The 25,709-nt window shown below is 40.4% G+C and overlaps 1 protein-coding gene across 1 annotated transcript; it reads left to right on the forward strand.

Moving 5' to 3' along the window:
* Positions 1 to 860: 860 nt before the first annotated feature.
* On the forward strand, positions 861 to 24,045 carry ATP6V0A2 (ATPase H+ transporting V0 subunit a2). Its single transcript, XM_072144323.1, has 20 exons — positions 861 to 1,120; positions 2,445 to 2,523; positions 5,280 to 5,377; positions 7,238 to 7,375; positions 8,068 to 8,168; positions 8,422 to 8,548; positions 8,970 to 9,052; positions 9,522 to 9,615; positions 11,315 to 11,527; positions 11,643 to 11,793; positions 12,161 to 12,300; positions 13,595 to 13,752; positions 15,307 to 15,394; positions 16,208 to 16,326; positions 17,998 to 18,214; positions 18,527 to 18,646; positions 19,359 to 19,481; positions 19,954 to 20,071; positions 20,307 to 20,481; positions 21,035 to 24,045. The coding sequence occupies exons 1-20, from the start codon at positions 1,004 to 1,006 to the stop codon at positions 21,120 to 21,122; spliced, it is 2,547 nt and encodes an 848-aa protein (XP_072000424.1). The 5' UTR covers positions 861 to 1,003; the 3' UTR covers positions 21,123 to 24,045.
* Positions 24,046 to 25,709: the final 1,664 nt, after the last annotated feature.

Consider the following 25,709-nt stretch of genomic DNA (forward strand, 5'->3'; position numbering starts at 1 on the left):
CCGTCAGGAGCAGTCAAGGGACAGGCCGGGAGTGGATGGGATCATACTTTGCCCCCGGGCCCGTCCCTCTACCTCCCCGCTCACCTCCTAAGCAATCAGTAGTAGGTAGTGGAACGGCCCGGGGACACGTAATAGAGCTGTTGTTTCTCATGGATCGTCGTGGTGGGCCCCTGTGGAGCTCTGGGGCCCCGGCACTTGCCCAGGTCAGCCGGGTGCTGACGCCGGCTCTGGTGAACCTTCAGCCCAGTCTAAGGTATGCATCAGTTTTGCATACTGTCTTTTTATCCCCTTAACAATTTGTGATGTATAGTTACATCATGCTGCGGGTGTTTGGAGAGGACTGAGCCCTCTCCATGGATGGTCAGCGTTGGCTGCATATTGCGGCAATCACCCACTGGTAACACCTGCGATCGGTGCTAGCCCTGTATTTACCATTGGAAAAGATGCCGTGTTGGCTTGTCTATAAACGTCACACGTGGCATCACCCTTAGGGCGCGTTCACTTGTTCGCTTTTTCAGATTCAGTTTTTGATGTCTAAACCAGGAGTTGAGTTAAAAGTAAAAAAAAAAGGAGTAGCTCTTCTCAATGATAAGTTTGTATCTATTATACTCCACACCTGCACCTTTAGAGGCCATCACTTCTTGGATGACACACTAGTCACATTGAATTTTTAGACTAAAATCCCCTACATCATTAGTGTGGAGTCATTTGATGATCTGAGGTGCAGCTCCGGGAAAGTGATATAATACAACGTATAATAGCCAACACTGTTCATCCGCACTCATCATGCCGCACTCATCATCATCATCCAGATGGAAGACGCTTCCTACAAGAGACTTCCCTCCCGCTGTCACTGATCATGTGATCGCTACGTCACGCACGCTCCACATCCCGGAAGTGCTGCGCGCAGTCTGGGGCTGCAGGAGGCGACGTGGAGGCAGCACAGTGCAGCCTCTTCTACCTCCTCCTCCGCTGAGGACGGACACCCGCTGCTGGTGGCAGGATGGGTTCTCTGTTCCGCAGTGAGCCTATGTGCCTGGCACAGCTCTTCCTGCAGTCCGGTTCTGCCTATGACTGTGTCAGCGAGCTAGGGGAGATGGGACTGGCAGAGTTCAGGGATGTGAGTATTGCTTTTGCCCACTGCCTGTCATGGTCATTACTTTGTACCCACATTATCATTGTGATTTCACCCGGTGGCTGACCTGATGCTGGAGACTCCCTCTAACCTAGATGTGACATAATGATCTCTCCCCATACTGTCATACAGAGGTGACTGTCACCTATGGCTCTGTTCACACCTGCGCTTGGACTTCAGTTATTATTGTATTGGTGATCAGAGTTAATAACCCAAGTCTAATGGATCTTTTAAAGAGTCATAATGGAAATGTAAAGTTTTTCATTGAAATCAATGAATATTTAAACTGATCCATTATTATTTTTGTGATTGAGAGTAAAAGAAAACATATATATGTTCTAACAATATAAGTAAGATATTATTTTTACTTATTAGGTATCACAGTTTCTTGCTGTTCTCCTAACTTCCTTATATTGTTAGAGGTAGCCCCAGCTTTGCACTGAACTTGATGAAGATGCCTGTTCGGAGTCGAAACTCATTGTCATAATTCTATACAAATATACATAAATAAAAAAGATTTGATGGGACTGTAGTAAGTCTGTATCTACTTACCTCCACCTGTAAGCACAGCTTACTGCCGCCAGCTTTTTTTCTTTCTACTCTATTTAATACTTGAGGATCCCACCAAACCGGGGATACTGCACCATCCGAGGGGTGGGCAACAGCAGCAACATCCACTTTTGCGTCTCAATGAGAGATTGTGTTAATGAATAACTCTTACCCTACAAAGTCTTATCCTACCAAGATGCGGCCCTTTTTTAATTACATTAATATTCCAAAAATTCTGTTCGTGATGTGAGATAATGATGAAGGTCCGAACCCAGGTGTGAACTGGGTCTTATACTGTACTGACATGATGATGCCTGTGCCCTGCTTCCCCTTACTGACTTGATTACTAAGTGCTAAAATAATATTTCCTACTAATCCCCTGACCAGATGATATAATATTGGTGACTCCCCCTAATCTATTGTTGGCACTATATTACATAACCCCATAAACCCACTATATTATATTGTGACCCCTCACTAAATACAAGTGTGATAATGTGTAACAATGAGTTCAGGCTTAATGCTGTCACATGTTAATCACATCTTCTGTCAGTGGAATAGTCAAGAACATCTACATGGTCAAGGCATTACCTTATTGTTATGTTACCTCAAGTAGTTTTTTATTTATTAGATGTCCAGTCTTTCTTTACCACAGTTTAGGAAGTGGAATATTCTGTAAAGAGAACTCACCCAGTTTCGTCCAGGTGTTCCCCTTCAGTGTTTATTTCCTCAATCTGAAGTGTCCATTCATTCATTCTAGCTGAACCCTCATGTCAGTGCCTTCCAGAGGAAATTTGTCGGTGAAGTAAAGAAATGTGAAGAGCTTGAGCGAATATTAGGTATGTTACAAGAAAACAGACTTAATTTATTTCTTCTAACATCTGCAGGTAGTTCTTCACCACAAGTGCTGAAAGTGCTAGACAGATGAGATCCGAAGCCAATTAAATATGCCTCGCTGGTGGTCATGGCACTTGCAAGATCAACAAAAATGCTATCATATGCCATCAGTGGGGGTTTGATCTCTTTATTTTATAGTAATAAAACCCATGTGTCAATCAAAACTAAATAAGATTTTTGCACTTTTTTATATGCTTACATGTACTGATTGTAGGACTTCTTATCTCCTGGGTATACAAACAGAAAGGCAGTGATTTGGGAGAATTGCACTAAACTGGAAAGCTGGAGAGAGCCGTTTCATTTCTTATGAAATCTAAGTTATCTACCCCTAGACGCAATCATATATTAGAAAATGTTCTAGTTTATTTTTTGCCTTCTTGATGAAATGACCTGTAATCTCTGTAGTCTCATGACTAGTTATCTAATCAGTTTCCCTGCACATGGTATCCTCACAGAAGCAATTATGAAACTTAACAAATAAGACTTTCAGAAGCCGTCATCCCACCCTTATCCCATTGAGAGATGAATAACAGGCCACAGATTCTCCAGCATGGTCTCTCCCAAACAAATTTTAGGAGGGGATCATGAACTCTGCTAAACATTTAGGGTGATGCCACACGTGGCGTTCTTGGTCCGCTTTTTAAGAATGCGTTTTCAGTCCGTTTTTAAACGCATGTGTTTTTTACCGTTTACCATTCTTTGCTTTGAACATATTTATCTTAATAGATAAACAGTTCAAAGTAGACAAACACAAGGTAAACGGTAAAAAACGCATGCGTTTTAAAAACGGACTGAAAATGCATGCTTAAAAACGGACCAAAAACATACATGGCATCACCCTTTGTATATTACATGCAGCCTCCTGTGATGTCCTTCCGCCCTGTTAGTGCTGATTGGTCTCACTATGGGAAAACCTCACATACCATAGAAATATTTTTTATACTAAATAAGTAGAAAGATTGGAATTGCACTACATGATATTAATAGTATGCAGAACAGTAGACAGAACGATTTGTATGCGTGACCATTTCCAATAATTGTGCAGCAATTGAATGCTCACTAATCACTTGCTTATTTCTCATTGATCACACCTACAGACCTGTGTTCAGGCCTTCGTAATTATTTTCCATCAATTTCATTTTCACTGGACCTTTAATGGCTTCCAGTAGTGTCAGTGTGCGCCATTTCCATCAGGTTTCTGTTGCTTGAGCAGAAAACAAGATGGAAGCTGTAGCGCTATTTTCTTTTTTTTGACTGATCTGTAATACTTCCATTTTTATTGTTCTATGCAATCAGTCTTGTTTCTGCCTCAACCTGTATGTTGAAATGCAGCGTGGATCTGTTTCTGGCAGCATGCCCCTCATCTTTTCAACCCCTCATCACTTATTATGTTAGAGGCAAGAAGGAAGACAATGTGTCTGAATATTGGCAAGTGGTTCTTATTTCAGTAGTCTATCCTCAGTTACTATAAAGAAATACGCTCTGCAGTATGTTTATCCAGGATGCTGGTTAGTTGCCAGAAATAACTTTTACTAGTTTAAAAGTAAACTTCCTTCAAGTCATTTCTACTTCAAAGACAAGGCACAAATTTGTTTTAATTGGACTAAATGAGACATTGGAAGGAATCTGAAACATATTCAGATGTTTCTTTTAAAGGGAAACTGTCATCAGCAATTGATCTAATAAACCAATATTAGTATATTGTCAGGCAGCGTAACAACTTTTAGTTTTTCTTTCTTTCTTGGTCCAGTGTGGTGACATCATCCAGAAAAGCAACTATAAAGTGAGATATAAATTAGTTGTATAAAGTCAAGGAGGCGGAGAATTTAACACTGAAGTCAAGGTGGTGGGGAACTCTAAAGCCTCCTCTTCTGTGATTGACATTGTGCATTGGACTTTAGGAGATCTGGTTAGTGATGTCTCTGGATGTAGAACCATCAATTACAATGAAGTGGGCTTCCAGAGGAAGAGAAAGCTTGACTACAGTGTTTAAAATTTACATCTCACTTCAAAGTAGATTTTCTGGATGATGCCACCACACTGGATCATGAAAGAAACTCAATCTGGGATGTGTGCAGCTTCTTGGCAACATACTGGTAGTGGTTTATTAGGCCGTTTCTGATGACAGGTTCCCTTTAAGCAAACATAAACCATGACGCAAAAAAAATGTAAAGGTTGAAATGTGCTAATTACACACACCTCCATCAAATATTGATAAGACATGTCTATGCAATAAACATCTCACACACAGTAAATTTACCAAAGGCAACGCAGGGGAAAAGGAAAAACTGGGAAGGGACCACAGGTGTAGAATTTTCATTTCAGAGAAAAAATACTCTTTGTGTGGAGGGCATCAGCACACCTATTTGTCACAGCATTGCGCTCTGCACATGTACCCGGTACATATTACACGTGCACAAGATTTTAGTGCAGTGTCAGAAACATAATGGTGGAACTGTGATCTGTGAACTGTGTACTAAGATGAGGTTTTTGAAAATATTGGCACAGTTTTGGACCATTCTGGGAGATCTTGTGATATAATTTGTGATATTATTCCCTCATCCAGTGCTGTTTAAAAAAAATTTGCTTCAACTCTTCTTGTATGAGATAATATCAATAACGCTAAGATACTAAGTGTGTAGGTATTAGTGTTTTTGTAGAAAATATTATTCATATGTGTATGTTATTTGATTGTAAGGATATCTGGTCCAGGAGATCAAAAAAGTTGACATTCCGGTTCCAGAAGCAAGTATGCTGCCAGCTGCCCCCCTCCCGAAACATGTATTGGAAATCCAGGTAAATGTGGCTTCATTTGCACAGAAACAAATATTGACACTCTTTAAATGTTATAAATATATGTGTTCTAAGGGCACATATGCCCCTAGACCATTTCTTTTCCTGAGGGTGGGGTCACACTGGGTGATGGCGTTACATTTACTCAGGGGACGCCACTCTTTGTGGCGATACCCGTGGGGCTTTTGCAGCCCCCTTCCCTCCGCTGGCCTTATGCCATCATTAGTTACAATAGTGCAGGTATTAGTATTGGGCAGCATTATAGTTGTGGCCAGTTGCTGTACCATTTTGGCATTTATACACATTCATAAAGGATTAAATATCTTTACTTGCCTGGTTTGTCATCTTTTCAGGATTTTTTTGGACAGTGTAGTGGGAGGGGGCAGTGTAAAGGTTTGGGGTGTTATTATTGGGTAACACATTTCCCCTTGGGGGGTGGGAGGGGTAGGGTACAGTTTTTACCCCTGTTTTAAATGTTTTCATGTAATTTTTGTCTTGTGTATATATTATGATATTATGGAGACAATAAAGATGGCTTGTTATTGTTATATGGCACATGTTTTTTTTTTTTTTTTATAAATATCATTAATTTCAATGCAAGACACCAAGTGCTGGTTAGTGATCGTATGCATTTGAATAGAAATGCAAATGAACCGAGGCCCGCCTCTGAATGCTAGCATTGCATTTATAAACCCAACGCTAGCACCACATGTGCTTTAGACGCTTGCATGTCCGTTCAGTTCAGCTGTTCGGCCTTGGGGCCAGTTAATCCGACACCTGCACACAGTGGGGGACATTTACTTAAAGTCTGCATTGGCTTTGTTACCGAACTGCTCTCGGAAAGAAGATACACATTTAATATTGTGGAGCTGTGCAGAGACATTTCTGGCGCCGAGACCATTTTCTGTCCCTGGGACCAAAATCTGTCCCGAGCACCAGAAATGTGTCCAACAGTCCCTGCTAGACCAGTTTTCTTTTGGTCTACTTTCCGCCGGTTTACAGCGCCCAAAAAGGGCTGCGACACATATTAATTGTGTCTAAGTTTCCACTCCGCCAAAGCCACGCCCCTTTTCGGAGAAGAGTCGGAGCAGACGGAAAAAGTCCTTTTTTTCTGTCCCCGACAGCTAATAAATAGGTCTGAGAGCAGAACATGTGGGGAGAGTGCCACAAAACTGGCGGAAACACCATAGTAAATGTCCCCCAGTGAGTTTGACAAACAAACTCACTCATGTGTTTCCAGCTGGACTCTTGTTTCTTCTAACCATTTTGTTTTTAGACTTAAAGAGGATCTTTCACCACCTCCAACAGCTTCAACTCTTTCCTTCCTTTTCTAGATGTCATTTCAGTGATTGTGGTGTGGTTAAAGTTTTCTCTCTAGCCCCTACATGTCAAGAGTATTTACTTTTGGATCTCTGTTGTCAGATAGGCAGAGCCATTTTGTGTGTTTCAGCCCAGCACTCCCTGTCTGACAGTAGAAGGAGCCGAGATGGCATGTTAGGTACTAAAGCTATGCTGAAATTATGCTACCTTGGCTCTTTACTATCAGATGGGTGCTCCTGGGCTGGAGGAGAGAGCATTACTCTTCCAAACTAACAGTAGAGATCCAATAATAATTGCACTGATTAATCAGGAATAGGGGGGCTAGAGGACATGGAAAGTCTTTGCTGAAATCAGCCATGTGAACATACATTGTATAAAACTCTCTACATTGACATTAATGAGAGGCCATTGGTCTTTTTCATCACAAGTGGCTTTGTCTACATAAATCCATGTTGGAATGCGCAACAGCAGAATTAACTGTGTGAATTTACCCTTATATTTCTGACAAGGATTTCCATGTTCTGTATATTCTGTATTTTCTAGGAACAATTGCAGAAGCTCGAATCTGAGCTGAAAGAAGTGAATAAGAACAAGGAAAAGTTGCAAAAAAACCTGTTGGAGTTGACAGAGTATACACATATGCTGAGGGTGACAAAGAACTTTGTGCAGAGATCATCTGACGTAAGAAAAACTAAATTATTTTGACTCATTTATAACAGACCCCCATACATATATGGCAAACAGTAATGTACCATTTGTCCTGCTTCTGCCAGTAGTTCTAGCGTTCCTGTTTATCCGTGTAACTTTCTGGCTTTGTCCCGGGTGTCCTCTTCACGGCAGGTTCTCGCTACCCTGCTGTGGCTGTCTCCTCTTCTTCCTGTCATCACCTATTTAGAGTCTAGGTCCATTTATCAGAACATGCACCATCAATCATCATTACGGACAGTGATGACATTGTGGATCTGCTTGAATCAATGATCCACGGTTTCAGCAGCTCAAGGGTGTGCAAGTCTGACATCCGGGGACCTTAACCAATCCAGTCCTGAGGAGGGAACCTAGGCCATAGACTGTAAATATAGCTTTCTGAGGCCTTTACTATATTTTTATCTGCTTTTGGAAATACACATCACAAGGAAGATGGCAGCATGACCATAAAATGCTGCTAACAGTGTTAGGCATCAGTCCTTGAGATCTGCTTAAGCATATCCTTGTGTTTTTTGTTAGTAGCAGCACTGTGAAAATGAATTCCTATTCCAGGATTGTAGCTGCTGTAATGTATATATATTTTTTTTTTTTGGTAAATATATATCGGTAAATATATTGGTATTGTGTTCGTAAAAAAAAATCACATAATTTTATTTCTCTTTTTATAGTATGAAACGTCTTCTCACACCAGTTATGAAGAATTTCCTACCTTAGAGAAGGAGTCCTTAATGGACTATACTTGTATGCAGAGGCTTGGAGCAAAACTGGGGTAAGATAATAACATATAAATTCCACAGTGTACCCATTGTAAAGCCTTCATTTTTGAAAATCTATAATGCTGTATTCTTTTGGACATTTTCCATCATGCTTGCTATACAAATAAGTGAGAGTTGATGTTGTGAATTGGAGGCCATCACAATATTTGTGGCTTACAAACCTGCGTTTTTGTAGACATGAAATGACATGGGCCATAGAGTGATCCTGTACTCAGGATTAGCAATTGAATTATTTTCTCTTTCCAGCTTTATCTCTGGTTTAGTTCATTTTGCAAAGCTAGAATCATTTGAGAAAATGCTGTGGAGGGCTTGTAAAGGCTACACCATCCTGACATATCGGGAACTAGATGAGCATCTTAAAGACCCTGACACGGTGAGTTAGTGTTTCACTTTATATTATATATTGTGGTTTTAATTTATAACACAACATGGGGTTGAACATAACAGACTAAATTAAAATTTGCTGAGACCCCCACAGATTGCGAGAACCACGTGTTCTGTCAGACCCCTTGTCGCAACGTCTCCACGCATGATCGTTCTGCTCCATTAATCTCTATGGAGCTGATGGAGATCGCCAAGCGCAGCCCTTGGCAATTTCCGTCAGCACTGTGCTCATAACTCATGGGAAAACTGCTTAAATTGAAGAGATAAGACACACACATTTTTGTGACTTGTTTTATGTTTAGTTTATAAATCATTTTTGCATTTTGTAAAGTTTGTCAAATCTCATAGAACACGTTGTTTTTAGTCTGTTTATATCCTGTAACTTATAAGATGTCCATCTTCAATTTTAGGGAGAACCAACTAAGTGGTTTGTGTTTTTAGTTTCTTACTGGGGAGACCAAATAGGACAAAAAGTCAAAAAGATCTGTGAATGGTGAGTAAAATTAGTGGGCTCTTCACACATGAAACTTTTATGGTAGTTTCAGCTGTCATGATCCTGCTGGATCTAGGTGTACATAAGACCCCTCTGTGGACTAAAAGCTTTGGTAAAGGTAGGTTTGAAGTGGGATGCAGTGAGGATTTACCGCAGAGATAAAACTAACCTCTTACTCATAGGAATTGATATTATAATTCCTGGAAAATATGCATTTTTGTTGCAAGGGTGGAGTTTTTTTTTTTTTTAATTAATGCTCTTGTGCTGCCTCTGGCTCAAATGCTATACAGCTGAATGAACCATTGCCATCCTTTGCTTTTAATAATTTATAGTGCAAGAAGCTGCACCAAACCGCATACCAATGCAGAATCTGAGACTAATGACCTCCTCGAAGTAGAGGTCAACAGTATAAAGTGAGTTTTATTTATTTATTTTTTTATAATTTCTGATTTTTTAAATCTATTTTTAGTTACCATTGTCATATGTATCCTTACCCAAACTCTTCTGAAGAACGCCAAGAAATTATAACTGGGCTAAACACAAGAATTCAAGACCTTCATGCGGTAAGTATGTTTGCTGCATGTCCACAGTTTAATATGCCTCTTGCATTAAGAAACAAATTTGAATGGGCTTTGTTGTGGACAGTGCTTTCACATCATTGCATGGAACTGTGTTGCTTTCTATGTATGTAGGATTTTTAAAAACACAATCTTGCATAAATACATGTATTTGGATATTTGTGGGCCTGTATCTTATTTACGGTAGCAGTTTAAAAAAAATAACATTGTCCAACTCCCTTAATCATGCATGCTGAAACAAAAGTATGTTCTTTTAGTGATACGTTGAAAACCAGCATTTAGAATATAAATGCTACTCAAATTAATCCACACAAAATAAATAGTTCATTAAAAAGCATTGACGTAATCGCTAAATGGTTCTTTTCCATGGCTGTAATGTTAAAAAAATAAATAAAAATATCAGTTTGTATACCTAAGATGAGTACAATCACAGTAAGTGAGTCCTGCACATTTAGTGTTCCCTGTAGTGAACTGCCTCCCTGATCCAGCTTGACAGGTCTCACTGCTACCATCATGCTGCTGGTATGATTTGTACTTAGGGACTGTCTCTCAATATTGAACTACAGAAATATTTAATTTCCTTTACTTTCCCCTGCTTACCGCTGTGAGGCTGAAGAAAATTCCTGAGGATAGGGTGAGGAGAAGGTGATAGAGAGACCGTGAATATGTGCAAGATATGCTGGCTATACAAAGAGAAATTGGCCTTCTTCCTCACCCCTTCTCTTCAGCCGGGTTAGCATATCCCGTCTCGGTGAGGAGGCGGGGTAGCTTGACTGTTTAATACTGCTGCCTGCCTCCTTGACTAAAACAGAGGAATCAATAAAGGTCTTTTTTTTTTTAAAGGATACAGGCTCTAACCCCATGGGTAGAGGCATCAGTGAAACATGTATCATCTAAAAATGTACTGTGTGTGGTTAGTGAGGGTGTAGCTGGTGACAGGTTCTCTTTAAAGGGGAGATATGTCTCTTTATGGCAAAAATGATGCAATTTTTCAACATATAGGTTTTTTTACCACAGCTTTTAAGTACAGAAACATGTATTCCAGCTTATAAATTTTTATTTTCTTATCATTAACCCTTATCAGTACAAGATTGAATTCTGTAAAACCATTAAAGGGGTTGTCCGAGTTAAAAAAAAAAATATATATATGTGGCCGGGAGCGGGCTGACTAAAATAATAAAGCTGTACTTACCTCCCGGTGCCCTCCCGTATCCAGCGCTGCTGTCGCTCCGGTCCGGGCGCCATGTAAACAAACATGGCCACAGGAGCAGCGCTGGGTTCAGCTTCCGGCCGGCCGTGGCCGGGTACGCCTATCCGTCCCTATACACAGCATTGTGTATGGGGGCCGGAAGGTTGTCGTGTCCGGCCGGAAGCTGAATCCAGCGCCGCTCCGGCGGCCATGTTTGTTTACATGGCGCCCGGACCGGAGCGACAGCAGCGCTGATACGGGAGGGCACTGGGAGGTAAGTACAGCTTTATTGTTTTAGTCAGCCCGCTCCCGGCCACATATATTTTTTTTATCAAAACTCGGACAACCCCTTTAAAGAGCAGTCTCCAACATGGTCAAGTAGGGATTTTCTACTGTCACACACTCTGGACTATTGGATTCTCCCAATAATGTAAAGAGACTATACTTTCTGATATGCCATGCAAGTAACGGGGCCATGATTTTTACTTTATGTAGGTAATTAACCAGACAGAAGATTATTTGAGACAAGTTCTCTTCAAGGCGTCGGAGTCAGTGTATACGTGGGTTATTCAGGTTAAGAAGATGAAGGCAATTTACCATGTGCTGAACTTGTGTAGTTTTGATGTCACCAATAAGTGTTTAATTGCTGAAGTCTGGTGTCCTGTTGCGGATCTCCAGAACCTGAAAAGGGCTCTTGAGGAAGGCTCGGTAAGACGTTTTCTTGTTCTGCTGCAGAATAAGCATTGACCTTTTAATCCTTTGATATATCGTGATATTCACACTAAATGTACACAGTTGAATGATGGCTGTTCTCATTCCACAGAGAAAGAGTGGCGCTTCCATCCCCTCCTTCATAAACCGCATTCCCAGCAATGAGACCCCGCCAACATTAATACGTACAAATAAATTCACTGCTGGCTTCCAGAACATAGTAGATGCATACGGTGTGGGGAACTATAGAGAGGTAAATCCAGGTAGGTTAAGTATATTCCTCTCTTCTGCGTATCCCTTTTTATTAATTGGGTTTTCTGGGCCCATATGCCACACATGGATACCCTTACCATTCAGTTGACGCAAGTGGCTTTGTATGGCAATACATTTCAGGCCTATTCTTTTAAAATGGCCTTGTACCAAATAAATAATGAAGGAGATTAGATGCTTATCAGAGTTGCAATTGATACATTTATCTGATATTGATGATAACATATCATACAGACTCGCACAGTTTCTTTACAATTTTAAAATCCACAGCCGCTTTAGGTTTTTATTACTTTACTTTGCAGCAATGTTAGAATATTATTTGGCAGATGGTATAATAGCATTTGTTTCTTTGTTTAACAGCTCCTTACACCATTATCACATTTCCATTTCTCTTTGCTGTGATGTTTGGAGATTTCGGACATGGCCTTCTCATGTCTCTATTTGCTTTGTATTTGGTTCTGTGCGAAAATGATCCCAAATGGAAACGTGCACAAGATGAAGTAAGAAGTCTCTATAATTTAAATAAACCTTGCTTATGATGTGCTGGATATGTCGTACAATCGATGCCTATATGTAGTGTTGATAATTAAAGGAACATTCCAGTCACTTCTGATTTTTTTGAATTATACCTTGTGCAGGGCCTGAAGGGAGGAGCATGACCTCAGGTTCTAGGAATACAACGGAAGTGGTCATCCTCCTTCCTTCAGGCCCTGCACCATGGTTTATTCAATGAATTATTTTTGACTGGAGTGTCCCTTTAAAAATAATTAATATGTCTGACATTTAACCCCTCATGTGCCTTAGAAACAATATATTTCCAATGTATTTGTTGTAAACACCGCCCTTTTGCAATTTCGGTAGGAAATAAAATATATACTTCCCATATTTTAAAAATGATTTTTAAAGGGAACCTGTCACCAGGAGACCCATTTTTAGCACTCCCCCAGTCTCCACAGAGCATAGTACATACACTGTCAAAGTGTTTTTGTATTAAAAATAGGTTTTACAGAAAAAAAGATATGTTATATTGTACCTTTCATTAGGATGTGCTGTGTGACTAGGCAGTTGCCCAATGGGAGGGGCTGGAAAGGAGCAGTCCCCCCCCACCCTTGGGAAACATGTGACCTTTTCAAATATATGAATAACTCCCCACACTCGGGATTGGCTGTAGAGGAGCAGGGGGCGTGGCTAAGCCAAGTGATGGGTGTTTTCATATATTTGAAAAGTCACATGGAGTAGCTGTTCCCCAAGGGGGGGGGCTGCTCCTTTCCAGACCCTCCCATTTGGCAACTGCCTAGTCACACAGCACATGCTAATGAAGGGTACAATATAACATATCTTTTTTTTCTGTAAAACCAATTTTTAATACAAAAACAGTTTGGCAGCGTATGTACTATGCTCTGTGGGGACTGGGGGAGTGCTAAAAAATTGGTCTCCTGGTGACAGGTTCCCTTTAAATGCCAAGATGATGGGGGAAGTCATCTAACTTGTATGAGAAAAATGGGTGAATTAACCTGAGGCTGACGGCCTGGCAGTGGGGAATTTCTTCTGCTTCTCCTCCGCCTGGACAAATGGAAGGACAGCTTGAGTTTATCCCTATAATGTTTATTTTTATCCTTGTAACTAGTGTTTTTTTTTTTTTTAATTTTATTTTAAAACGGCACAGGATTGGTAAATGCATATGTAGCTGCTGTAATGTAAGAAGCTGACCATACAGGAATTTAATGTAAATGACAGTTTACATGGATTATAGTGAACATATCTTCATGTTTAGTCTTCTGTTCTATATCATAGATCATGAAGACCTTTTTTGAGGGACGTTACATCATTCTGCTGATGGGGCTCTTCTCTGTTTATACTGGACTTATCTACAATGACTGCTTTTCAAAGTCATTGAACATATTTGGCTCTAGTTGGAACATTTCGGCAATGTTTGAAGCAAAAGTTTGGACGTGAGTATATTGGCAAGTCTTTGGCCGTTGTATTGTAAAATGTAAAATTTTACATCTGCCTTGCTTTTTATATTGTTAAACACCCTCGACTGTTTTAAAGAGAACCTGTCAGGCAAATTAACCCCCAAAACTAAATATATTTACATAAACTGCCATTAGAAAGGATTGCACTTATCCCTACATTGTCCCTCTACATGTTAGTAAGGGTGGTGTCACATGTTAGCGTTTTTTGATTGAGTTTTTAGTCCGTTTTTAAGCATGCGTTTTCAGTCCGTTAAAAAATGCATGCGGTTGGGAAAACAGGACAAAAATGGTCAAACAGCATGCTTAAAAAACAGAATCAAAACACCATGCGTGACACCACCTTAAACGTAAGCAATCTGTTTCTAAAGCTGTATGCAAATTACCTGAGATGGGTTCAATGAATCATTATCATATTCAGCTGTCCAGCTTATTCATGAGTGGGAGGCACAGCCACCCCCCCCCCCCCCCCCCAGTGCTTGACTGACAGTCTGTATAATGATGTGACACTCCTGGTGTTGGCTTCTTTTTGTGCTTCCTAGTTCTGGTGCCCACTGCAGCCTGTATGTATGAGATAATCCTATACACATGACTGACAGTCAGTGTAATGGCTCCTCCATGTGCTTCCTGGTGCTGGTGCCCCCTGCAGCCTGTGTGTGTATGAGATACTCCTATACACAAGACTGACGGCCTGTATAATGGTGTAATGGCTGCTCTGTGTGCTGGCGGCCACAGCCCCTGTAGCCTGTGTGTGTATAAGAGAGATACAAAAGCTCCAGGATGCAGCAGATAAAGCACAAACACTAGTAATGCTTTACTATATAGAACACAAAGACATGAGCAGGGGGAAGAGAGGGTAGGGGTAAAAAGGGTGACATCACTTTCATTTACATAATATAAAAATAATAAAGAAAATATGATTAATTTATGAATTAACTAGATAAAGGCTGGAATCCTTGTGAGCTGCTCTAACATGTAGTGGTGGCATCATTAGTTACAGAGACCTGATGACAGGTGTCCTTTATAAACTAGTCTTCTAGAACTTTGGCTTATTCTTCACAGAAAGTTTAGTTTTCATAAAGGGGGATGTTTTTTTTAGTTTTGAGGTCTTGGTGTATATATGTATATTTCGTAGAAGCAAATAAAACAAAAGACTGGAGGAAGTAATGTCCCTGTCTCTCTATTTAACTGATAAATTGTTAAGCAATGCATTGTTATTGGAATTAATGTCACATCACCTTAATGAGAACCTGTCAGACACAGCTACCAAAGTTCCTTCCTCATTTACTGTGTTGAGTCGCTCCGCATAATGATATTGAAATCTGTCAGCGGCTCTTGTGAATTATAAAATGATCATCCACCAGTCTGCATTGTTCCTCCTTTTCCCCCTTGTTAAGAGGAAAAATGCCTCATTTCATTATCATCATGCAGAATAACTTGCTACAGAAAATAAGGTAGGACCCTTGGTTTGGCGGGGCTAGATGTGGCTGACGGGTTCCTTTTTCATTACCATTTCTTTTACTTTTGCACTAGGAAACAAGATTTATCCAATCAGTTTTTGACACTGGACCCAAATGTAACCGGAGTTGTCACAGGAGTGTATCCTTTTGGAATTGATCCTGTGAGTGTAGAGTGTTTCTTAATATTATTTTATATTTAGAATTTGTTTAATTATTATTGTTGCTATTGGTTACTATATGGCAGGGGATCACATGACGCGGTCCACATGCGTCAGGTTGTGGCCCCCGCCCTGCTGCCTGCAGCTCCCAGTGGTGCAATTTTAGTAAGTTTTTGCCACGATTTGCAGCATAGTGGGCAGCATTATAATAGTTATATTGTTGTACATAGGCAGCAGTATTATAGTATTTATATTCTTGTACATGGGGAGCTACGGTACAGCGGGCACACGTTCATGTGAATATAGCCTAAAGCAGCAAAAAGGCTAGAATCGGCCCTGTGCAGCAGATAAATGTGAATACCTGGCTGGCTGCAGGCAGGCACAGTACTGGGGTCTACCAGAGCCCCTGTATGCAGCCAGTTATTCACAATTACCTACTGCATGGACAATTCAGACAATTTCTATCATTATTATCGTCTTGTTTGTGCGCTGTACTGTAGTCTGCCCTGGTTTCTATGTTACTTATTGTGCAAACGCAGTATTATGCAGTAATGGTTTCTAGGGGGGCACTGTGGCTTTTTTGCGCATCTAGGGTTTTGGTTAATAGTGCGGCCCCATGAAGGATAGCAGTATGACAGTGCGGCCCTCGGACCAAAATAGGTTGTGTACCTCTGCTATATAGTGATATTTATTTAAAACTTTTTTAAACAATAGAACATTTAGTACTTGTTGTATTTACTATATTCAATTTTATATTAAGTGTGTGTATGGCATTGATGGTTTTTTGTTTTTCCCTTATTTTTCCCGCATATTAAGATCTGGAATTTGGCATCAAATCGCCTCACTTTCCTGAATTCTTTTAAAATGAAGATGTCCATTATTCTAGGAGTGATACACATGACATTTGGGGTTGTCTTGAGTGTTTTTAATTATCGGTAAGTAAAAAATGTATATGGACACTATTCCTTACTTATTGGGTATGATGTAGAATTTCCAATCATGAGAGTTGTCTGTTCATTAGTCTCCTATGCACCTTTAAATAAAGCTCAGTTTGTTTATTTTATCATGTTTCTTGAAGTTTTTCTTCTGCTTGGACATAACTCCACAGATACAATAAGTAAAAAGATGATATTTATTCAGCCACCAATTGTGTTCCCACTTAAAAAGATTAGAGGCCTGTAATTAAATACCCAGCCATATTTCATCTTCAATGCCCTTGCTGATGGAAGGAGGATTTTACCTTTTGCGATAAATGGCCCTATTCATTCACTCATGTGAATGACAGGCTATTGGAGAGCATCAGTAAAATTGCTACCATATATACTCTAGTATAAGCCAACCCCACTATAGGCAGAGGCCCCTAATTTTACCAACGAAAACTGGGAAAACCTATTGACTCGAGTATAAGCCAAGGGTGGGAAATGCATTGGTCACATCCCCCCACCCCAGTGTACACCCAGCCTGCCCCGCCCCCTGTAGTATGCAGCCTGCCCTGCCAGCACTAATAAACTTCTATACTCGCCCTGGCAGCCCCGATGCTTGCCGTGGTGCCCCTTCTGCCTGCCCCTTCTGCCCTCAGTTTTCTGTAACAGCTGGCAGAGACGCGGTTATGCGCTCTGCCGGCAGGCGCTTACTATGACGTGGCTGGTGCTGATAACATGGCCGCCTCTATGGCGGCTGTTACCGAAGACAAAAGAGGAGCCGCGGGGAAGACAGAAGAGGACCCGTGCCGACATCGGGGAGCCGTGCTGAGCATCTAGGCCGCTTGAGGGTGAGTATTTCAGTTTGTGTTTTTTTTTTAATTGACTCGTGTATAAGCCGAGGTGAGGTTTTTCAGCATGTTATATACGGTATATACAATCAGACTTTGCAGTATTTAAAATGTTTTTAAAAGTTAGTTTAAATCGCCCCTTTTCCCTAGAACACAGATAAAAAGAAATAAACAGTAAAAATCATAAAACACGTTCGGTATGTTTCCTGGCCATTAACATTTATGTAAAATCGACACTTTTTAGCCATTTTTCGATCTGTGAATATTTGAATAAAAAACAATCAAACGGTCATATAGGTCCCAAATTGATAAAACACTAGCACAAACTGCAAAAAATGACACCTTGCTTGGGTCCGTACACCAAAGTGTGAAAAAGTTTTTGGACTCAGAATTTGGCAAATTTATTTTTTATACAAAAGATTTTAATCTTTTTAAAATTAGTTAACACTGTGAAAATGATATAGAGCTGAGATAGCTGAGCAGATTAATATAATTGAAGAGGGGATAGAGTCAGTTTAATGTTTCATAGATATCTCTGCACCTTCTCCTTTAGTGATCCACGGCACGCACATATAAAAATATACTGTCAGTCACTGTTGGGAACAGCCATTGAATAAATCACAAGTTATACTGGACCTTCTCCTGAAAAACTGTATATTGATTTGCTCTGTAACATGCTTCATGCTGCTTTGCCACAGATTTGGCACACATGGCAGTTAGACCTCCATTTTTCAAAGTGCATCTGATGGATTGTCATAATTCTTTATATTTTTCTGCTTTGTGGTAAGCTGTATACATTCATAATGTACATTTATTGCATTTTCTGTATTCTTAGGCACTTCAACAAAAAATTCAGCATCTTTCTGGTTTTCCTCCCCGAGCTCATCTTCATGATGTGTATCTTTGGTTACCTTGTATTCATGGTTATATTTAAGTGGTTGACGTGGTCTGCAGTGAATTCGAGGACGGCACCAAGTATTCTTCTTCATTTCATAAATATGTTTATGTTTACTGGTGATGATGGCAGCAACCCTCCTTTATACCCAGGGCAGGTCAGCAACTACTTTGTATACATTCTAATCATTACTGCTAAACTTCTTAGCAGCTATCTTCTAGATAAGAAGGGGATTAGAGCAAGAGGATGTACACGATTGTCCTACAGATTGGCATATGAGTACCCAAACATTCTTTAAAAAAAAAAAACCTTGATAAATTTTAATCATCATGTTTTTTTTTTCATTTGGAAATTCAATCATTTGGAGTTTTCTTTGTTATTTTCATGCTGTTCTTTCCTGATGTTAAAATAATTTTGTACATTTCTGTAAAGTTCTAATGTCAGTTTCAAATGTGTTTCCCCCATTTAGTATGGCTTTCAAATATTCTTGGTGGTGATTGTGTTCCTCTGTGTCCCCGTGCTACTGTTTGGGAAACCACTATATCTGTACTGGCAGCATCATGGAGGTCAAACATTTGGGAATTACAGGGTATGTATTGTCCTTTTGCACCTGATGACTCTTTTCCTAGAACTTTTACAATATTCCTATATTATTTTATTATTGACCCACGAAATTCTTGTGTAGATGAATGGAGGTCACCGTTCAAAGCTTTATTCAGACTCTCCCCAACTTAGGATACCCGACTTACAGACGACCCCTAGTTACAAACGGACCTCTGGATGTTGGTAACTTACTCTACTTCAGCCCTAGGCTACAATGATCAGCTATAACGGTTATCAAAGGCGTCTGTAATTAAGATTTATTGTTGATCCTGGTTCTTATGGCAACTCAACATTTTTTAAATCCAATTGTCACAGAGACCAAAAACTTTTGTCTGGGGTTACATTTATAAAATATGCAGTTATGACTTTCATACAAATTCAACTTAAGAACAAACCTCCAGAACCTTGTACGTAACCCGGGGACTGATTGTATTAGTATTTCTGTGTTTATGTAGGGAATTTGCTTAGTCACAATACATTTTTTTTTGTAACCATTTTTTTTATTTAAAGCTTCCTGTCTTCGGCACAACTTGGTGAATAATGTAGTGACTAATTGTATTTATTGATGACAAATTACATTATTTTTGTGTTCAAGTTAATTCAGACTGTAAACTATATGTAAATAAGCATGAATGTTGCTGTGACATAGAGGTTTCTTGGACCTTCTGGTTTTACTAGTCCTTCATTTCTGTCTGTAGAAAGGATATACATTAGTACGCCGTGGAAGTGAGGAGGAGCTGTCATTAATCAGACCACATGACTTGGAAGAGGGCGACAACCATACAGGCCATGAGGCTCAAAGAGAAAGAGAAAAAGAGGAGGTGAGAACATAGCTGAAGTTTTTAAGCATCATGTGATCCTAAGGTCCTGGAAGGTATATTGCTCATGGAAAAATTAGAGATCAAATGGCTGCCATCTGCGGCCATTTTATGGACAGGAATAATGGCAGCTAATGAGGCACCAGTGTTCTTTACTTTACATTTCAAGAAAGAGGTGCAGAACATTTAATAGTTGTATGGTAACCTACCTAATATCCTGCCCCCTACACTTTAACACATATTACAAAAAGCGTAAATTGGTAAATCCAAAATAATGTACAGATGAGTGAGATTGTGACACTGGCAACAACACTGAATATGAGTGCAAGGGGCCCATTGCCCTGATAAATTGAGCTTACTCGTATGCATTGTATGCATGGGCTATAATAATATAATGTGATAATGCATTTACTTGCAAAAGCCGTGAAATTGTTTAACAATTCGTCATCTTATTGAATTTTTGTTTGTTTTGCAGTTTGATATGACAGAGGTCTTTATGCATCAGGCAATCCACACCATTGAATACTGTCTGGGATGCGTGTCAAACACAGCTTCCTATCTGCGTCTCTGGGCTTTGAGCCTGGCACATGCACGTAAGTGTTACCTTGATATTTATTTGACAGAGCAGCTTTCTATGTAACGTTACTGTAATCAAACAGTATTATGTCACTTTTCTGTACTAAAGTTGTCCAGTGACATTGACAGTGGGTCTTGGACTTTGTATCCCAAAATCAGGCTTTGATGTAACATTAGCGTTCACTTGAATTACAGATGAGAATATATGCAGGAGATCCAGTATAGCATTGTGATGTCTTCTTTTCCTTTCAGAGCTTTCTGAAGTCTTGTGGACGATGGTGCTCAGTAAAGGCCTCCACATGCTGCCCTCCAGTATAGGAGTGTGCCTGCTGGTGCCAACCCTGGCTGCTTTTTCTGTGTTAACAATCTTTATTCTTCTGGTTATGGAGGGCCTGTCTGCCTTTCTTCATGCTCTCAGATTACACTGGTGGGTATTTCATTATGTTTCATCGACCTGCTAATTCTATGAAATAATTTACTTTTAACTCCTGCACAGGAGAGATGAGCAATACATTTGTGCCATTTATAATGGCACGGCTTTTGGCTGTTACATGCGGGTATCTGCTGTACAATACAGAATATACCTACTGTGTTTGGAGAGAGCTTGAGTTGTGAACCCTCTTCACACAACCTTATGGACACTGTGCTATAATAATCTGGTGCATACTGTTAAGGGGTTAAATAGTCTACGCCTCCTTTCCTGTTTTCTACAGATCTATTATTTTAAATCCATTTGTAATTTTCTTTCTTTATGTAAATAAGCTTCTCTGTGTTGCCATGCATGCATTCTTCTTTTTTTTGTGAGGGAATATCAACCGTTCAGTAAAAGTATTGAAAAAATAAACCGGTCCTGTCCCTGGTGCACAGAGAAGCTCCTTTGCATAAAAGTCAAAATTACTCCAAAATTTGCTCTGATTTTGACTGCATGTGTCTATGTTGCATGCATCTAACTAGAATATTTTCTTTCTTTCTATTAACAGGGTGGAATTTCAGAACAAGTTTTATTCTGGAACAGGATACAGATTTAACCCTTTTTCTTTTAACAATATGGCCTTGCATCTGGACTAAGACTTCCCTTGGCCTTTTGCTTATGTATTGAAGATTGATCATCCATATGAACTTCCCACTGAAAGAAAAGAGTTTTTGCATCTAGAATTTGCTCTTGTTTGGAGGTACATTGTGCACAAATGTTGGGGAACTGCTAAAATATCAGTCACTTTAAATATATTGCTAAGGCTCAGAGAGAATAAGAGTAGCAAAAAATTACTGAATTTGGAGTGGCAACATTCAAAACAAACCTTCCATCATGTGTATGCTGCTCAAACTATGGATAGCATGAACTTTGTATTGCTTCCCTCATGGTACAGCGCAATGTTTCACTCTGAAACAAAAATCACAGGCGAGTAGGCTGTACAGCTTCTCCCTGTCATACCCGCAGATGCTTTTTTGTCTGAGTTAAGTTGGTTAGAAGCTTCAAATAATCTCTCCTTACCTGGACCCTTTTATAGATCCATTGGTATTTCTGAAAGATGCAGCGTTCCAGACTAAGCCAGGCTGCATACGAACATGTCCACATGATTGCAGTCCTTGCATTATACAGTAATAGGATGCAAGGAACTCCCTGTCTGCTGGCTCAACTGCCACAGGTCGATACTGTAAGAACTTTTACAGTACCAGTGCTGCAGTTGGGAGTTGCAGACAGGGAGTCATTGCATCATATTTCTGTACGTCCTATGCAATGTGTTTAGTCTTTTTGATCCAACCAACATATGTTTCCAAACATATGTGTGCAGCCTAGCTTAATCTTGATTCATGGGAGAAGCTGTGGAATTTCATGCCTCCAATTTTTGTGGACTGAATATATCTGATGATGGGTTCCCATTTAAAGCTCCTGTAGTATCCATTTTCATGACCACAGTCTGCCGGCTGCATCGTGTTAGACAGCTGTCAAATCCTCAACACTGAAAGACACAGAAGAAGAAATCTTAATTGACTAAATGTTCCACTTCATGATGCCGGGTATTTTTCTGTTTATGGGATGCAAGTTGGCTTACAGTTTAACATTAACATTGCATTCTTTTTCTAGTAGCTACATGATCAATTTGGAGGTCATCATTAAAAGGCACGTTTTTGTACATGGAATAGATTCAGAAAGTAGTTATTTTTACATTTTCTCCAAAAGTACCCTACTTCAAAGTGCTGTAAATATTCTTGAATTTCTAAACATAACACTTCACTGGAAAATGTGTAGAACTCCTGACTTTTTAACAATGTGTCTTTAAAAGATTTTTAAAAATAATTACTAGTGCTATCTGTACTCCAAATTCACAATGGACATTCTGCCTATGTATGCAAGTATTTGGTGTAAGTGGAATGTATCCACTACCTGTAATGGGCTAGATATTTTGATAGCATTTTCCAACTGCATTGGAAAAGTTAATCGATGCTCTCTATTTAAAGCCACAAGGTATACAGATGTGGTGTAAGCAGAACATAGTATGGAACTTAACTGGTAAAGACCACTAACACAAATGTTAACATCTTAAATCATACCTCAGTTTTCATCAAACTCTTAGAAATCATAAGTCCAGTGTGTGTAAATGAGGAGCAACCCTGTTTGTAGACATTTTGAGGCCCCATGCACACGACCGTCTAGGGGACCATATGTACGGGTGTCCCCCATAGACGGCAGTGGCTGCACAGAGCGTGTGGCACCGTACCGCTCTGGACATGTCCTATCTTTCCCTATGTTATGGCCCATACCCCTTGGATCTCTATGGAGAGGGGGAGTCATTGCAGTAGCTGAGTAAACAAAGAGCACCTGGGACCACAAGAGTAGTAGAAGTCAGCAGGATTTAACACACGTGTGTGTGTGTGTGATATTTTATCATATTGCCTGCCCACTGTTCAAATTGTAAGTGGTGGGTCTGCTCAATAGATGCCATGCCACATATATTATAGACCTTAAAGGGGTTTTCCCACAAAGCAAGTTAGGCCCTATCCAGGGAATAGGACCTAATTTGCTGATTAGTGGAGGTTTCAGTGTGGAGACCCCCGCAGATTGCGGAAACAAGGCATCCTACGTCGCTTCTCAGGCTAATGGAGCAGATTGTTGTGCATGACCGTTCTGCTCCATTAATCTCTATGGAGCTGACTGAGATCAGTGAGCGCGGCACTCGGCAATTTCAGTCAGCTCCATAGAGATTAATGGAGCAGAACGGTCATGCGCAACAGTCTTCTCCATTAGCCTGAGGCGAGTCTAGGTCCAACAGACCACACGTTTTTGTTCTGCAGGGATCTCTGCACTCAGCACCTAACTTTCCTTTGTGGGAAAACCCCTTTAAGGAAAGATGCATTGTGCTCTGGCGCATTAGACTTGTTGATATATCAAGTGACTGGCTGTGCAGACATGCATATCTACACCTACATGCTACAACCTAAACCACTACACCACTGGGCAAAGGGGAAAATTGCAATTCCTGGTCCCCCATAGTCGCATTTATGCCATAAATTATGGTTGCATAAGCTAGACAAACATCATACTACTTGAAGGGGTTGTACATTAATTAAGTATAATAAAAGAGCTCTACAATGGGACCACTATTATTATAAAATGATACTGGCCACTCTTTGCTCCCGCACCGTTCCTGGTTACTGTGAACTTCACTTCATAGGTGTCTTTCAACAGCACTTGAGGCGGCTCAACCAATCACTGGCCAGTGACACTCGGGTAGTGCAACTGGAACGCAATGAGTACTGTTTCATTATTTAACTGGCCCTCTTTGTGTATATAATGTAATTTGATGGATAACTCCTATAGATACAAAGCAACTCCAACACATGCTTTTTATGTCAGCTACGAGAGAGAAAAACAAAATGTAGAGACCTTGCTTTAACATATACATTCTTGCTAAAAGTTCTAAGCTTATCATTGACTGAGGTCACATACTTTACAGTTTCTACCTCTCCAGACCCCGGGTTTTCTGGCGAATAAATGTATGTATGTTTGGGTTATGAAGAACTTGGGTTATGTAAGTTTTAAGAAATATTCTTTTGAATTTATAATTGGCAACTATGAAAATTTCTGTCAAATTGAGACAAGAATAGAGTTTGGCTGTTGTATGAAATGTCATAAAGATTTTATATATTTGTAAGATTGTATGTACAAATGAAAATTTTTAACACTTAAAATGTACAGTATTTCAGATTTTTGACTTCTCATTTTAAATAAATTTAAAAAATAAAGATGTTCAAGGCCTGGAATCTCCTACTTGAAATGTGTAATTCATGAAAATATTTTGGCAAATGTTTCCACTGAACATGAAGTGAATAGTTCCTGTGATGGGAAGAGGTTCTGTGCATGGAAAAACATTAAAGGGGGAACAGGCTCCATATTAATTTATTAAAGTTGATTATTTGATTATTTTTCCCATCATAGAAAATTAAGTTGCACATAAATGTGTTGCTATACATATAAAGCCAAATGCTTCTGTTGCCTCCGATGAGCATATTATGTCGCTGTGTAAGAGGTAGCAGGAAGGGAAGACGTAGCTTGCAATGTCTTTTTCACAGTAACTATGCCTCAGTCTGCCATTATAAGTAAATGGGTATGCTGAGCGTATACTAAAAACAGGAGATTTCCCAGTCTATACACTGAGTGTATACGAAAAACGAGATGCGAATCGTGCCTAATGCGTACAATCATAAGACCTTCTCTTTAATATGATACTATAAGACCTATTTCTGTGAAGCAAAGAAAGGGGAATCTGAAGTGACATGAACCCTGTAGGCTCTAAACTTGACTAATCACATCGAAATTCTGAAATTCTCTGCTCATCTGGAGTATTTTTTTGAAAAATATTTCACATAAACACAGTTTTGGAAAGGACATGTCATACCCTACCTGATGGTGCTAGTAGGTTAATGGGATGATTCTAATGGCATAGTTTCTTTAAAGACCAAAAGTCAAGAGGCAAGTCAGACTGCAACACCTTTCCTGTATTCAATACAAGAAAAAAATAACGGATATGTGAACAAACCCATAGAAATCAATGGATTAGTATCTGTCAAAAACGCCCATCTGGGGGGGGCGTGGCTGGACCCTGGAGCTAATGGCCGCACATTGAGAGAGCTCCGTACCCCGGTGCCCATTTAGCCTGTAAGGAGGGGAGATACCCTGGCCCCCAAAGCCAAAAAGACCCCCAGGAGGGGAGCAAAGACCCCGGGACACCAGAACCCTGTCAGAACGGCAGACACGCTACTCACCCGCTTCCTCCGCTCCACCGCCGCAGCCAGCACGGACCCGCGAACGGGAAGGAAAGCTGGTGGCACCACGAGGAACCCGGCACGAACCATCGAGGCTCCCATCATGGCTCCTACTCCAGCAGCGGGTAAGCGCGGTTCGTCGGCAGCCACCGCACCGCTCCCGCATACTGCGCGCCATGCTCCCGCCACCACGATGCAGGCCGCGCCTGACCGCCATATTGGCGCACAACCTAAGGAGCAGCGTGGCTCTCCTGCGGCGCAGCAGCGCCAGACAGCAGCGGCTTCCCCGTGGACCCCAGTTAAAGGTGACCGGCAGCACCACAAGCAAGGTGAGAAACCATGCAGGAGCACCTCACCCCAGTCACAAGCTCCAGAAAAAGGGCAAAGCCC

The sequence above is a fragment of the Engystomops pustulosus genome, chromosome 1 (genome assembly GCF_040894005.1).
Source record: "Engystomops pustulosus chromosome 1, aEngPut4.maternal, whole genome shotgun sequence".
Lineage (NCBI taxonomy): Eukaryota > Metazoa > Chordata > Amphibia > Anura > Leptodactylidae > Engystomops > Engystomops pustulosus.

Coding starts and splice junctions, on each gene's coding strand:
- ATP6V0A2 (XM_072144323.1), top strand. CDS start 1,004: ATGGGTTCTCTGTTCCGCAGTGAGCCTATGTGCCTGGCACAGCTCTTC. Junction 19,482..19,953: donor GAGAAAGAGAAAAAGAGGAG/GTGAGAACATAG, acceptor TTTGTTTTGCAG/TTTGATATGACAGAGGTCTT. Junction 20,072..20,306: donor TTTGAGCCTGGCACATGCAC/GTAAGTGTTACC, acceptor TTTTCCTTTCAG/AGCTTTCTGAAGTCTTGTGG.